Consider the following 15,274-nt stretch of genomic DNA (forward strand, 5'->3'; position numbering starts at 1 on the left):
TACATGTCTCCATATACAGTACAGTACAGTACAGTACAGTACAGTACAGTACAGTACAGTACAGTACAGTACAGTACACAACATGGTCCATGTCTCCATACACAGTACAGTACAGTACAGTACAGTACAGTACAGTACAGTACAGTACAGTACAGTACAGTACAGTACAGTACAGTACAGTACAGTACAGTACAGTACAGTATACAACATGGTCCATGTCTCCATATACAGTACAGTGCATTATACAACATGGTCCATGTCTCCATATACAGTACAGTGCATTATACAACATGGTCCATGTCTCCATATACAGTAGAGTACAGTACAGTGCATTATACAACATGGTCCATGTCTCCATATACAGTAGAGTACAGTACAGTGCATTATACAACATGGTCCATGTCTCCATATACAGTAGAGTACAGTAGAGTACAGTGCATTATACAACATGGTCCATCATATCTCTATCCAGTGCTAATTCAGAGTGGTTGTTCTTCATGCACACTGCTTCTTCATCATCATCATAATTACAAGGTCATCAAGGTTGGTGATGCGTGTGTAAAAATCATGTTCTCGTTTACAAAATAGAAAGAAAATGTATTTACAAATCCATACAAACGGCTCTCAGTGTAAGAAAAGTGTAAGATACCAGGGGGAAGATAGGGGGTTAATGAGACTGCTTAGGGGAAGTAAGTGTGTGCGTGTGTGAGAGAAAGAGAGAGAAAGAGAGAGCCATGTGTGTTAAGTTTGATTGTGTTTGTGTATATATCACCCAGCAGAGGGAGACATTGTTTGCCAAACAATGGCGGGCACATTTGTATGGGTCCCCTTATTTATTTATTTTATTTTAGAAAACATTCCCAAAAAAAGATTTTTTTCCGGTAATCAAAGAAATTCCATAAATTAGAATACAAATGTTTAAGAATTAGTGAAAATAGCCGATCTACAAGCTTGCATGTACATTTCACAAGCGCTCGTTGTGTGCTTGTAAATCGGGGGGGGGGGGGGGGGGGGGGGCATGGAGAGAGGAGGGCAGAATCAAAACCATGGGCAGAGTGGACTGGGGACAGAAGGGGGGTGTGCAAATCAAAATTGAGCAAAACTGTCACGCTGTACAACTGCAGCAGCGCTTTATGGCAACCCCACACACGCACACGCGCATACACACACGTCACACACACACGCACGCACGCAAGCACACACACGCACGCACACACACACACACACACACACACACACACACACACACACACACACACACACACACACACACACACACACACACACACACACATATACAGACCAATCAATAAATACATCTATCCATAATCACAATAATTACACGAGGCAGACTCTCACATGTGACAGTCTTTAGCCAGGATTTCTTTTTCTTTTTTTTGTACATGTTGATGTTTCTATCCACTCCAGGCCATTCCCAGGTGAGCTGTGCTGTTAACAGGCAATTCTGAAGTACATACATTAAAAAAAATTAACATTGACATAATGACACAAAACCATAGGTAAAGCAAGACTCCCGGGTCCAAAAAGATGTGGCGTTGAAATAAAGAAAGGTTTAGATATGTTTCGGGTTGATGTATAGCTAAACGCCAGTGTTAACCCATTTTGGGCGGGAACCCCTTTGGTATTAGCATTATGTTATGCTTTAGCTATTGAAAAATAGCAGATCTACAAGCTCATAGCGCGCCACCGAGTGGCGCGCTACGAGCGGCGCGCTACGAGCTTGTAGGTCTGCTATTTTTGAAAAATCGATTAACGACTGACATAGAAACATAGCTTTTTCAGAAAACTGTCAGGATGTAGAAGACATTTTTAGAATCTGATCTCAGGTCAAAATGGGTCAAAACGTAGCTGGGTGTGGTGGAAACAGCAGTTTCGGTTGTTTTCCAGTGAACGCCACCTGCGGACAACTACACATGAATATGGAAATATATTCTGGTCTCGACTCGTCTCTCGTTTCCACGAATCTGCTTGCCCTGACCTTGACCTGGCAACTGTCTGCAACCGTCTGAGATCCAAAACAAAGCCTAAAAGATGCGAGCTCATTCAGCGTGTCTGTGCTTTCATCCTCCGACTGATGTGAACCACATCCTTTGATCCTAGTCGACACCAAGCAGAGCTGACTAGAGCCCCGCTACTCGCCCCGCGTGTGTGACTGTGCATGCGTGCGTGCGAGCGTCCGTGCAAGTGTGTGTGCGTGCGTGAAAGATTCCGAGTTCATGTTCGTGTAATGTGAAAGAAACGCATATCGTGTCATTCTATGTTGCGTGTCGATTAATAATAATACCATCCTCTCCACTGGTCCGAGATGGCGGCCATTTCTTTACAGCACAAACTCTGCGATGCGGAGGTGATGTCGCCACGGCCGGCTCTCTCTCTCTCTCTCTCCGGGAGAAGAGCGTAAACCAGACTGCTGCTTTTGTCCCGTAGCATAGCGTGCCGTTGAAGATATTGTGACAGCAATACGTTCGACAAAAAGGAATAGTCACAGAACAAAGAGAAGAAGAAAGAGCAGCGACAAAAAAGTGGATAGAAAAACACGAACCTACTGCACCTACAGTACAGTACCACTGTAGGGCCTGAGTTATACTTGGTTGTGCACCCAAAATAGCTGACTTACACGTTCTGTAAACTTGAACTTGTAAACGTGTAACTTGTACATCTTGAACTTGTCAAATCTGCTATTTACGCAACTAAGTATAAATCACTCGTAGCAGTGTAGGGAAGGTTCGCCTAACACTGTATAGGGACAGCTCCACTTTTGGGAGCTTGTCGAAGTCACTACCCTTTCCTGGGACAGTCCCAGTAAAGAGAGATAAGTCTCTTTTTTTGTTGATTCCTATCGGTTCCCCGCAGATGTTGGGATTTAGGAGAGGTACAAGGGACTGTGTGTGTGTGTGTGTGTGTGTGTGTGTGTGTGTGTGTGTGTGTGTGTGTGTGTGTGTGTGTGTAAGTCGAGGTCTAGACCTGTGTGGAATACGAGCGGTGGAGTGTGGCGTGCCGTCCTGACGGGTGGGCCGCGCACCGCGGCGAGTGCTGCTGCTGATACTGCTGCTGCTCGCCCCGCAGGTCTAGACTCGACTGGAAATGATGGAGCGAGACGGTATGAGGACATCTGGGGCTGCGGGGGGGAACCGATAGGGCGTCGGGTCATGTGATCTCTGTGAACGGAGATCCGCGCGGAGTCTGCTGCGGACAGAGAGGCGTGAAGAAGAAAAGAAAAGAAAAGAAAATAATAACAGAGAGAAAGAGAGATAGAAAGAGAAGGAAGGAAGGCGAGATAAAGAGAGTGAGAGAGAGAGAGAGAGAGAGAGAGAGAGGAGGAGTCGGGGGAAAAAAGGGTATAAAAGAGAAAAGTGAAGAACGAATAATCAAGAGAGATTTCCCGAAGAGGTGGGAGGGGGGAAGGCGACAAAAACGATGAGAACGGAGAGATAGATGTAATACGTGTGCAACGAAGAAACAGAAAAATGAAGGAAGGGGGGGGACGGGGGGACGACGACATGGAAAGAAGAGCATGAGCACATGAGAGTGGCGTGCTGGTCCCCCAGTTTCGGGTGGGTGGGTTTAATAGTCAGTTAGAATGGCTGGACATAGGCATTGTAAGGCGGGGCAGAGGCGTGGAGTGACGGATGCTGAGTGGAGAGAGTGAGGAAGAAAGCGAAAAGGGAAGGACAGATCGAGAGGAGGAGGAGGAGGAGGAGGAGAGGCGAGACGGGAGACAGAGGGGGGGGGAAAGAGAGCCGTCAAGGGGAGGGTTAGTGAGGGAGACAGACCAGACAAGGACACCAAGGCATTTCATACACGTGTAACATACAGTAGGCCTGTCACAATTATTACAGTATCGCCAAAATCGCAATTATTTGAGATAACCGTCTTATCGTTTCCATGTTGAAAAATGCCCATACATTCAAAATAGCAGAAATAGCAGATCTGCTATTTCCGTTATTTTGTCCATTTTTTGGAAAGAAAAAAATGTATACACATTATTGAATGTCAGTGAGTTCGTTGCCTTTTTGGCTTCATAATCATAAATGGACAAATACTTTAAATATACAAACAGAAATACACATTTTAACGCTCCAATGTTCAATGCAAAAAACACGATTAAATCGTTAATCGCAATAATTTGTGTAATGGTTAACTTAAATGTGTAATCATGACAGCCCTACACGTGTATATAAATGCAAGCAGAATGGTTAACATCCGCTCCCCAACCACCCACTGCATTCTTCCATAAAAGGGTCTAAATGCCCCGCTATAGTGGCCTAGGTTTATGTGCTGCTGCTGGCGTAGTGATACTGGACACAAACAAAGAATTCCATGTGACAGAGGGGTCAAAGTTGAACAAAAGTTGCTCTATACTGTATGGTAGAAATAGGTCAACATTATTATACTGTACACAGTATACACAGTTTGGGGATTAATTTAAATTTAATGAATGGCCCCCAGACCCCCCAAATGACCGGAACTATACTTCACCAAAACCAGACCAGAACTCCCACCACAGGAGGAATGAATATGAATTCATCTGAACTAACCCTCTACGCACTTTCAACCTTTTTCTGACCTATGTCGCAAATGGATCAAAACTGTCAAAAATAGAGGAAAAAGCAGTTCTACTAGATCACAACATAATGCACTGCGACATGTTGGAATTTGAGCTTGTAGAACAGCTATTTTTGCTATTCATTGTATGATGAAATACAATATAGGGCTTGCGTTGTAAATAAGACTAAAACAGTAATGCATCACTACCAGCCCTTAGAGCAGTGCTTCTCACACTTCTATGTCTCAAGCATAGACTGTAAAAAATATGGACAAAGCGTTCCCCGGGTCTAACATGGACGTAAAATGAAGCCTGTTATTCCTGCACTGTAAGTCGCCATCTTTCTAGATCCGTTTGGGCCCAGCTGGCCATTAGCTGGCTCCGTTTGGGCCCAGCTGGCCATTGGCTGCCCAGACAACGAGGCGGGACTTCCCCCCTTCTTCTCCGTTGGTTTTTATGGGTGGGTGGGTGGGGACTCCCGATCATAGACTGTAACGGTAGCCACGCCCCTCAGAACATACGCGACTTTATGGTCATTTATTTTATAAATGGGACCATAATTTTCCCAAAAGAATATTATGACATTAGAAATGACACTTTAAACTAGTGACTGGAAGCAGAAAGTATTCATGACCATGTTTATTAAGGTAATACAGTCTAGGTGAAGTTGGGCCCAAATACATGGACTTCTATGGGGCTATGGGTTTTTTTGGGTCCAGTGACAGCGCCACAACAGGCCATTATATGAACTTTCAGGAGTTTCAGGCTTCACAAAATATCTGTCTGACTGCCCCCCTGGTCTCAGGTCACCTCCGTATATAGTAACGTTTTCATGAAAACATGTAAATCTTCCAAACTAAGATACAATATATTTGTCACAAGAAAAACTTGAGAGAATATCTATTTCCATTATGACAGATAGAAAATAACCCTATTCTGGGGGGAACATTCCCCAAAAATAGCCGGTCTACAAGCTTGCATATCGGCTATGGTTGGTGAAGAGTTGGTGTCGATGGAAAGAGAACTTGTCAAGTACAGTGCAACTCAGGTCTGTTTTATTAGGCATACTGTAGATGGTCTAAGTGGTTTAACTGAAGTGATATTGATGTATTCCAAATATTACCAAAGTATTCTGAGGCACCCCTGGTCCTGGACCAGGTCCTGGTCCTGGACTCGCGTCACCCTAGGGTTCCACAGCACCCACTTTGAGATCCACTGTTCCTCCTTATACCAGCAGCTTTCTATTAAACAGCAGTCTTTCTCTGGGATGGTAAATTTACACCTGGAGCGTGCCAGCTATACCATTGAGTCACCTTTAAGAGGCAAGTAACCCTCCCCAGTCCCCAATAACAGACATGCGTGTGGCTTTTCAGTCAGCGAGAAGAAGCGTTCCCACCCCAGAGTAAGCACACATTTATCCTGGGATTCACTTTACATTATCACTGTGCATGTTTCTGCTGTTTTCAGCCAAAGACAGGGCGTTATGGGGGCATCGAGTCACTGTGGGGAGGGGGGAGGTGCTTAGGGCCTTGGGCATGCAGGACAGGTGAAAGGACATTTTGTCTTTACATGGGGACACAGGAAACAGGATGGAGACAAGGACGGGACAGTGCCTGTCTAGTGTCCCCACCAGTGTTGCATTGGTCATTGCGCGCAGCGCCACGCCAACATAGTTTACAAAGGCTGCCGTGTGCCGTGTGTATTAACATACTGTAGGAATGAGCCTGGATACATAAATGGTCCTTTGTGTGACCTGTAGTGTAGGTGTTACACGACGTGCGTGTGACGTCTTTAAAGTACAGCATCTCACCAGAGACAGGTTCACCAATGCAACAGTGGTCCCCACCCATGTTACGCGCAGTGGTGGAAAAACATGTCTTTACTTAATAAGCAAAGGTATTAATACTGAAACGTAGAAATACTCTGAGACAAGTAGACGGAAATACTCCAGTGAAGTAAACGTACCTCAAATTTGTATTTTAATACGATTAATTAATAATGTAATTGTAGGCCACCAGCCAGCCCCCTTACCTGAGGCCCACTTAACTTTTCGAGTGGACTCTCCACACAGGGCAGCGTCACCATCGGCATGCCCAGCACGGACTCTGGGCGATGCGGGCGCGCCACGGGAGGCGGGGGCACCATCTGCTGGAAGTTGTTGATCACGCAGGTCACCTGGGAAAACGTTCAGAAAGACACATGAGCCAACAGCTAACAAAAGTGACCTCCCGTGTAGTTCACTGGGGTCACGCAACCAAAAATAGCAGATCTAGTGTCGTGAGCTATTTCCACCTGTCATTTCACTATCAAGACATGCACAGATTAAAGAATGGGTGGTTAACAATGTGGTAAAAACGGATGCATCGCAGACAGAGGCTCTTTGCATTTTAACATCTTGTAAAAAGAATCACAGCTCATCCGCTGAAAAAACTTAAATGAGGTGCTGGAGCCACAAAGGGATCATGAGAAAAATAAAGGGAAGCTCTGCACACTCAGATCTGCGCACAATCAATGTATTTATTAATGTACAATCATTGTAAAGATCATAACGGCATTTCACTTTGTCATGTAAAATATGGTGAGCAGTAAAGGGTGCGAGGGAATGTGGATGTTTTGGAGTGCTTTTTTTTGTAGGCCTAGAATAAAAACAATATACACAGTATATTGCGTTACTTATCCTACATTTTGGAATCTTTTGTTTAGACCAAAAAATGAAGGCATCCCCCAAATCCCTCCAATCCTTCACCAGACACCGCCCCTATCCTGTGAGGGATGTTTTTCAGTAAAAGTGGTGGGATTGGGGCTTGTTTGTTAGTGTGCGCCTCGACGGAGCGGTGTGGTAGTATCTGCTATCTGTGTGCCAGTTATGGTGGGCCAAATGGTCAGGGCCGAATGTCCAGCCCTGGACCCCATCCTCTCTTATCGCCTCACCAGGAACACGGCGATGGAGCCGCCGGTGAAGAAGCCGGCGAGGACGTCCGACCAGTGGTTGCGGTACTCGGCCACTCTGACCACGCCCACCAGCAGGGCGAGACACAGCAGGGTGAGGCTGACCGTGGGCTTGGTCAGCCTCGTGCCTTTGGTCCGGAACACCAGAGTCACGTACATCTGAGGAGACACACACACACACACACACACACACACACACACACACACACACACACACACACACAGGGCTGTGTCACGATTATGACATTTTACTTTGACGATGAATTGTCACTCAAATAATTGCGATTAAAGGACCACTTTTCAACCTACCTTCATATATTTGGTTCTCATTAATGTTCATGATAAAATGCCACAATTGTTTTCTACTCAATTTGTGTCTCATAGGAGGGCTGTGGGCAGTTCAGAAACCGTCCACCAGCGACATCATCGATTGGGAATGCAAGCTAATAGAAACTGCAGACTTTCTATTCCTGAAAAGTTGCAATGCGATAATGGACGCCATCGTTTTGACGATAATACAAATCTTGTTCTGCCTAACGATGACTGGTGGATGGGTTTCTGAACTGCCCACAGCCCTCCTATGAGACACAGACTGAGTAGAAAACAATTGTGGTATTTTATCATTAGTGCTGAACAATTAGTGCTGAACAATTATATGAAGATAAGTTGAAAAGTGGTGAAGTGGTCCTATTTAATTGAATTTCATGAAATTGAACGTTTGGCTTTTAGGCTTCGAAAACAAATGTTGCACAGGGAAGATAATGACAAATAACTATAATGTAATAACTTTATACTTGAAAGAAAAAATGGGTATAATTTGTAAATAAATAAATTAACAATGTACATTACAGTACATTCACACGCCGATGGCGTAGGAAACCATGCAAGACACCAACCTGCTCATCGGAAGCAGTTAGGGGGTTTCGTGCTCAAGGACATTGACACCATTACAGGCTCACCCTCCGCCTCGGGAATCAAACCGAGAACCGTTATGATTCTCAAGTGGCCGCTCTACCTCCTGAGCCACTGCGCACAGGAGGCTTGCGTAGCGATACCTAGTAATAATAATTAGTCTCGTCCGTCTCAGCATTAGATCTTTTCCCACAATGTTCTGCCCCATATTTGCATACTTAGCCCTGGTTGGTTATAGCCTGGTTATTTATGGAGATTATTGGATTTTTTTATTTTATTTATGAAATACTTTTGGAAAATGTAGCTCGTTTTTAAATTATGAAAAGTTAAGATTTTAAATATATATATTTTGAATTATACCATATATAGCTTTTTTTTTATGTAGGAAACAAAAACAAGAAATTGGTCCAAATATGGGTCCCGCCGACCCACTGTTTGGGAAACGGTGTTAAACCAACTCAACCGAAGCGGACCTCATCTCCTCCATAAGCCCCAGACGTTTACCACGGTGTAGACAGCAGAGTAGATGCTGAGCGCCGCGTCCTTGGAGGGGAAGGACTTGCGGGCGGACATGACGACCAGGGGGTTCCCGGTGCAGGCGCGTCGCTCCGTGATGTACTGCATGGTGGACTGGCAGCCCAGCGCCGTGTAGTTGGGCCGGCACGCCGACAGGAAGTGAGGCGTCTGGTTGCCCGTCACCACCTGGCCCGCGTTGGCGAAGATGGTCGTCGTGAAGAGGCCAAAGGCGTACACACCTGGAGGAGGGAGGGAGAGGCGATTATGGCGTTTTTCAAGGTTTGGTTTTATCACTTCTTCTTGTTGTCGTTATGGGTCAATTTCATTCCATTGTTCTTAACAGTGATAACTAACACTCTTTATTTTATAGTGTACAGTATGCAAGTTGTTTTTATTCCACACAATCACACTCTCTCCCTCTCCCTCTTTCTCGTACGCACGCACGTACGTCATGGAGTCAGTGATTGATTGATTGATCGATTGATAGTGTTTACCCAGGAATCGTATGACGCGTCTGAGCAGAGGGTTGAAGTAACAGCAGTCGGCCGTGACGATGGTCCTCTCCTGTGTCTCCTCTGCCTTGGTGAAGAATGCACACAGCTCTCCCACCAGGATCTGCACACAGCCACGACACAACACAACACAACTTTTTTGTTAAACTGCATGGAATATACAGTATCTGCTTTCTGTGCTGTTGTCAAGTTTATTTATTTATATAGCGCGTTTAAAAGCAAAAACAACCCAAAGTGCTTCCCTGACCCAAAGTGCTTAATAACACATGTCACACAGGTCACTAGTGGCCAGTGGTGTAAAGTAACCAATAGTACAACCACTCAAGCACGTATAGGCCTACTTCTACTCCACTACATCTCAGAGGCAAATGTACGTTCCACATGATATCCCATTTACAAAATGCTAATGTGTCACTCACCACTGATTTAAACAAAGATTAATTGTATCGCACGTTTCAATAACCAGGCCATTCAAGGCAACAAAAAAAATGGTACAATATTAAAGAGAACAGCAAATACGAATGTCGCAAGATACGAGAAAAATAATGGAAGAATTGGAGAATATTTACAGTGCAGCACAAGAAAAAAATCAATAAAACGGCAATAAAACAGAAAGTCTCAGGTTTCATTGAAAATAACTGAGACGTTGCAGACCTGCAGTTTTCTGGAAGTTTGTTCCAGGTATGTGAGCATACAAATTGAACACTGCTTCTCAATTTTAACTCAGAGAATAATAGTTTGTGAATACACAAACTAGAAAGACTGCAGGCAGTAGAGTGCATGCAGTATACTTCCGTGAGAACTACTGTAGGCCTATGCAAGTATTAAGAGATTCCATTTCCACATGTCAGGATAGCTCAGCGCTACTTTTTCGCTTTCGGTAACATGTCATTTTTCCGACCTCCCGTTTCTTAACCAGCCACATAGGTTGCTAACCCTAACCTTAGTCCACCGGCCACGTAGGTCGGACTAACGGGATGTTGGCGCTTAAAGACTCATTTCATGGAGTTTCGTGGACTTGTTAACGGTAATTATATGCATTTCTGTGAGAAGCCACGCACCCTTGTGGGCAATCAATTTGAAAATTGAAACAATTCTTCATTGTCCCATGACAGACCTTTCCACAAGGTTTTATGCAAATGCCGTTGTTATCAGACAAGAGATAATCCCTGTGTAACTTGGCAAAGTTAATTAAAAGAAACAGGTCACCATAACTTAATGAAGCTCCAGAGCTGATTGATTTCCTTTGTGGCCTGTTGGTGCACAACTGCACATACATTATCCTGTAGGCTATGGTGCAGCAACCATGGTGGAAAGTAATATGTACATTGTACTTATAAGTAACATTTTTAGGCACTTTTACTTTACTGGAGAATTTTCACATTTTCAATACTTACTTACTTCTACTCCACTACATCTCAGAGACAAAAATAAATAAACTTAAGTTTTTTAAGTTTTAAAAATAAACTCTAGTTTTAATAATGCCCACTTCAGCCATAGTTTATACATTTGTTTTACTTGAAAAAAAGCATAATGAGTACTCTTACAATTGTACTTTTGATACTTTGATACCAATACTTTTGTACTCAAGTAAATCATTTTAGTACTTTTTCCACCACTGGCAGCTAAGCATGCGTTTGTCTCTGTAGAATGTTGACTGCTCGTTCCTGGTTTCTCAGCCCGTTGGGAAAACTCCCATTCAGGAGGACAGGGTTCGAGACACTTATTATCTCAAATGGTTTCTATAAGCTTCATAGGAGAAGCATTAGCTCTATGATGACACTGGCAGCTCGTCTACAGCCTCCTCTGGCTACAGCCTCTCAGTTTCCTCTGGCTACAGCCTCTCACATTTTCCTCTGGCTACAGCCTCACAGTTTCCTCTGGCTACAGCCTCTCACATTTTCATCTGGCTACAGCCTCACAGTTTCCTCTGGCTGCAGCCTCACAGTTTCCTCTGGCTACAGTTTCCTCTGGCTACAGCCTCACAGTTTCCTCTGGCTACAGCCTCACAGTTTCCTCTGGCTACAGCATCTCACAGTTTCCTCTGGCTACAGCCTCACAGTTTCCTCTGGCTACAGCCTCACAGTTTCCTCTGGCTACAGTTTCCTCTGGCTACAGCCTCACAGTTTCCTCTGGCTACAGCCTCTCACAGTTTCCTCTGGCTACAGCCTCACAGTTTCCTCTGGCTACAGCCTCACAGTTTCCTCTGGCTACAGCCTCTCACAGTTTCCTCTGGCTACAGCCTCACAGTTTCCTCTGGCTACAGCCTCTCACAGTTTCCTCTGGCTACAGCCTCACAGTTTCCTCTGGCTACAGCCTCTCACAGTTTCCTCTGGCTACAGCCTCCTCTGGCTACAGCCTCTCAGTTTCCTCTGGCTACAGCCTCTCACATTTTCATCTGGCTACAGCCTCACAGTTTCCTCTGGCTGCAGCCTCACAGTTTCCTCTGGCTGCAGCCTCACAGTTTCCTCTGGCTACAGTTTCCTCTGGCTACAGCCTCACAGTTTCCTCTGGCTACAGCCTCACAGTTTCCTCTGGCTACAGCATCTCACAGTTTCCTCTGGCTACAGCCTCACAGTTTCCTCTGGCTACAGCCTCACAGTTTCCTCTGGCTACAGTTTCCTCTGGCTACAGCCTCACAGTTTCCTCTGGCTACAGCCTCTCACAGTTTCCTCTGGCTACAGCCTCTCACAGTTTCCTCTGGCTACAGCCTCACAGTTTCCTCTGGCTACAGCCTCACAGTTTCCTCTGGCTACAGCCTCTCACAGTTTCCTCTGGCTACAGCCTCACAGTTTCCTCTGGCTACAGCCTCTCACAGTTTCCTCTGGCTACAGCCTCACAGTTTCCTCTGGCTACAGCCTCACAGTTTCCTCTGGCTACAGCCTCTCACAGTTTCCTCTGGCTACAGCCTCACACAGTTTCCTCTGGCTACAGCCTCTCACAGTTTCCTCTGGCTACAGCCTCTCACAGTTTCCTCTGGCTACAGCCTCACAGTTTCCTCTGGCTACAGCCTCACACAGTTTCCTCTGGCTACAGCCTCACAGTTTCCTCTGGCTACAGCCTCTCACAGTTTCCTCTGGCTACAGCCTCACAGTTTCCTCTGGCTACAGCCTCACAGTTTCCTCTGGCTACAGCCTCTCACAGTTTCCTCTGGCTACAGCCTCTCACAGTTTCCTCTGGCTACAGCCTCTCACAGTTTCCTCTGGCTACAGCCTCACAGTTTCCTCTGGCTACAGCCTCTCACAGTTTCCTCTGGCTACAGCCTCTCACAGTTTCCTCTGGCTACAGCCTCACAGTTTCCTCTGGCTACAGTTTCCTCTGGCTACAGCCTCACAGTTTCCTCTGGCTACAGCCTCACAGTTTCCTCTGGCTACAGCCTCTCACAGTTTCCTCTGGCTACAGCCTCTCACAGTTTCCTCTGGCTACAGCCTCACAGTTTCCTCTGGCTACAGCCTCACAGTTTCCTCTGGCTACAGCCTCTCACAGTTTCCTCTGGCTACAGCCTCACAGTTTCCTCTGGCTACAGCCTCTCACAGTTTCCTCTGGCTACAGCCTCACAGTTTCCTCTGGCTACAGCCTCACAGTTTCCTCTGGCTACAGCCTCTCACAGTTTCCTCTGGCTACAGCCTCTCACAGTTTCCTCTGGCTACAGCCTCACAGTTTCCTCTGGCTACAGCCTCACAGTTTCCTCTGGCTACAGCCTCTCACAGTTTCCTCTGGCTACAGCCTCACAGTTTCCTCTGGCTACAGCCTCTCACAGTTTCCTCTGGCTACAGCCTCACAGTTTCCTCTGGCTACAGCCTCACAGTTTCCTCTGGCTACAGCCTCTCACAGTTTCCTCTGGCTACAGCCTCACACAGTTTCCTCTGGCTACAGCCTCTCACAGTTTCCTCTGGCTACAGCCTCTCACAGTTTCCTCTGGCTACAGCCTCACAGTTTCCTCTGGCTACAGCCTCTCACAGTTTCCTCTGGCTACAGCCTCACAGTTTCCTCTGGCTACAGCCTCTCACAGTTTCCTCTGGCTACAGCCTCTCACAGTTTCCTCTGGCTACAGCCTCACACAGTTTCCTCTGGCTACAGCCTCTCACAGTTTCCTCTGGCTACAGCCTCACAGTTTCCTCTGGCTACAGCCTCTCACAGTTTCCTCTGGCTACAGCCTCTCACAGTTTCCTCTGGCTACAGCCTCACAGTTTCCTCTGGCTACAGTTTCCTCTGGCTACAGCCTCACAGTTTCCTCTGGCTACAGCCTCACAGTTTCCTCTGGCTACAGCCTCACAGTTTCCTCTGGCTACAGCCTCACAGTTTCCTCTGGCTACAGCCTCACAGTTTCCTCTGGCTACAGCCTCACAGTTTCCTCTGGCTACAGCCTCTCACAGTTTCCTCTGGCTACAGCCTCACAGTTTCCTCTGGCTACAGCCTCTCACAGTTTCCTCTGGCTACAGCCTCACAGTTTCCTCTGGCTACAGCCTCTCACAGTTTCCTCTGGCTACAGCCTCTCACAGTTTCCTCTGGCTACAACCTCTCACAGTTTCCTCTGGCTACAGCCTCTCACAGTTTCCTCTGGCTACAGCCTCTCACAGTTTCCTCTGGCTACAGCCTCTCACAGTTTCCTCTGGCTACAGCCTCTCACAGTTTCCTCTGGCTACAGCCTCTCACAGTTTCCTCTGGCTACAGCCTCTCACAGTTTCCTCTGGCTACAGCCTCTCACAGTTTCCTCTGGCTACAGCCTCTCACAGTTTCCTCTGGCTACAGCCTCTCACAGTTTCCTCTGGCTACAGCCTCTCACAGTTTCCTCTGGCTACAGCCTCACAGTTTCCTCTGGCTACAGCCTCTCACAGTTTCCTCTGGCTACAGCCTCACAGTTTCCTCTGGCTACAGCCTCACAGTTTCCTCTGGCTACAGCCTCACAGTTTCCTCTGGCTACAGCCTCACAGTTTCCTCTGGCTACAGCCTCTCAGTTTCCTCTGGCTACAGCCTCACAGTTTCCTCTGGCTACAGCCTCTCAGTTTCCTCTGGCTACAGCCTCACAGTTTCCTCTGGCTACAGCCTCACAGTTTCCTCTGGCTACAGCCTCACAGTTTCCTCTGGCTACAGCCTCTCACAGTTTCCTCTGGCTACAGCCTCACAGTTTCCTCTGGCTACAGCCTCTCACAGTTTCCTCTGGCTACAGCCTCTCACAGTTTCCTCTGGCTACAGCCTCACAGTTTCCTCTGGCTACAGCCTCACAGTTTCCTCTGACTACAGCCTCTCACAGTTTCCTCTGGCTACAGCCTCTCACAGTTTCCTCTGGCTACAGCCTCTCACAGTTTCCTCTGGCTACAGCCTCTCACAGTTTCCTCTGGCTACAGCCTCACAGTTTCCTCTGGCTACAGCCTCTCACAGTTTCCTCTGGCTACAGCCTCACAGTTTCCTCTGGCTACAGCCTCTCACAGTTTCCTCTGGCTACAGCCTCTCACAGTTTCCTCTGGCTACAGCCTCTCACAGTTTCCTCTGGCTACAGCCTCTCACAGTTTCCTCTGGCTACAGCCTCTCACAGTTTCCTCTGGCTACAGCCTCTCACAGTTTCCTCTGGCTACAGCCTCTCACAGTTTCCTCTGGCTACAGCCTCTCAGTTTCCTCTGGCTACAGCCTCTCACAGTTTCCTCTGGCTACAGCCTCTCACAGTTTCCTCTGGCTACAGCCTCACAGTTTCCTCTGGCTACAGCCTCACACAGTTTCCTCTGGCTACAGCCTCACAGTTTCCTCTGGCTACAGCCTCTCACAGTTTCCTCTGGCTACAGCCTCACAGTTTCCTCTGGCTACAGCCTCACAGTTTCCT

At 46.7% G+C, this 15,274-nt stretch overlaps 1 protein-coding gene across 1 annotated transcript in view; it reads right to left on the bottom strand.

Annotated features, from left to right (window-relative positions):
• Positions 1 to 3,089: 3,089 nt before the first annotated feature.
• The window catches only part of plppr2a (phospholipid phosphatase related 2a), a gene marked incomplete at its 3' end in the record, with an annotated part of 42,367 nt that continues 30,182 nt past the window's right edge, over positions 3,090 to 15,274 (bottom strand). The window contains exons 3-7 of the mRNA XM_083779823.1: positions 9,439 to 9,559; positions 8,933 to 9,183; positions 7,499 to 7,675; positions 6,599 to 6,742; positions 3,090 to 3,179 (exon numbers count right to left, since the gene is read on the bottom strand). Coding sequence (XP_083635949.1) covers positions 3,090 to 3,179; positions 6,599 to 6,742; positions 7,499 to 7,675; positions 8,933 to 9,183; positions 9,439 to 9,559 — 783 coding nt within the window. The remainder of the gene's footprint in view (positions 3,180 to 6,598; positions 6,743 to 7,498; positions 7,676 to 8,932; positions 9,184 to 9,438; positions 9,560 to 15,274) is intronic.

This window comes from Protomyctophum parallelum (genome assembly GCF_964188405.1).
Source record: "Protomyctophum parallelum genome assembly, chromosome: 13".
NCBI classification, from domain to species: domain Eukaryota; kingdom Metazoa; phylum Chordata; class Actinopteri; order Myctophiformes; family Myctophidae; genus Protomyctophum; species Protomyctophum parallelum.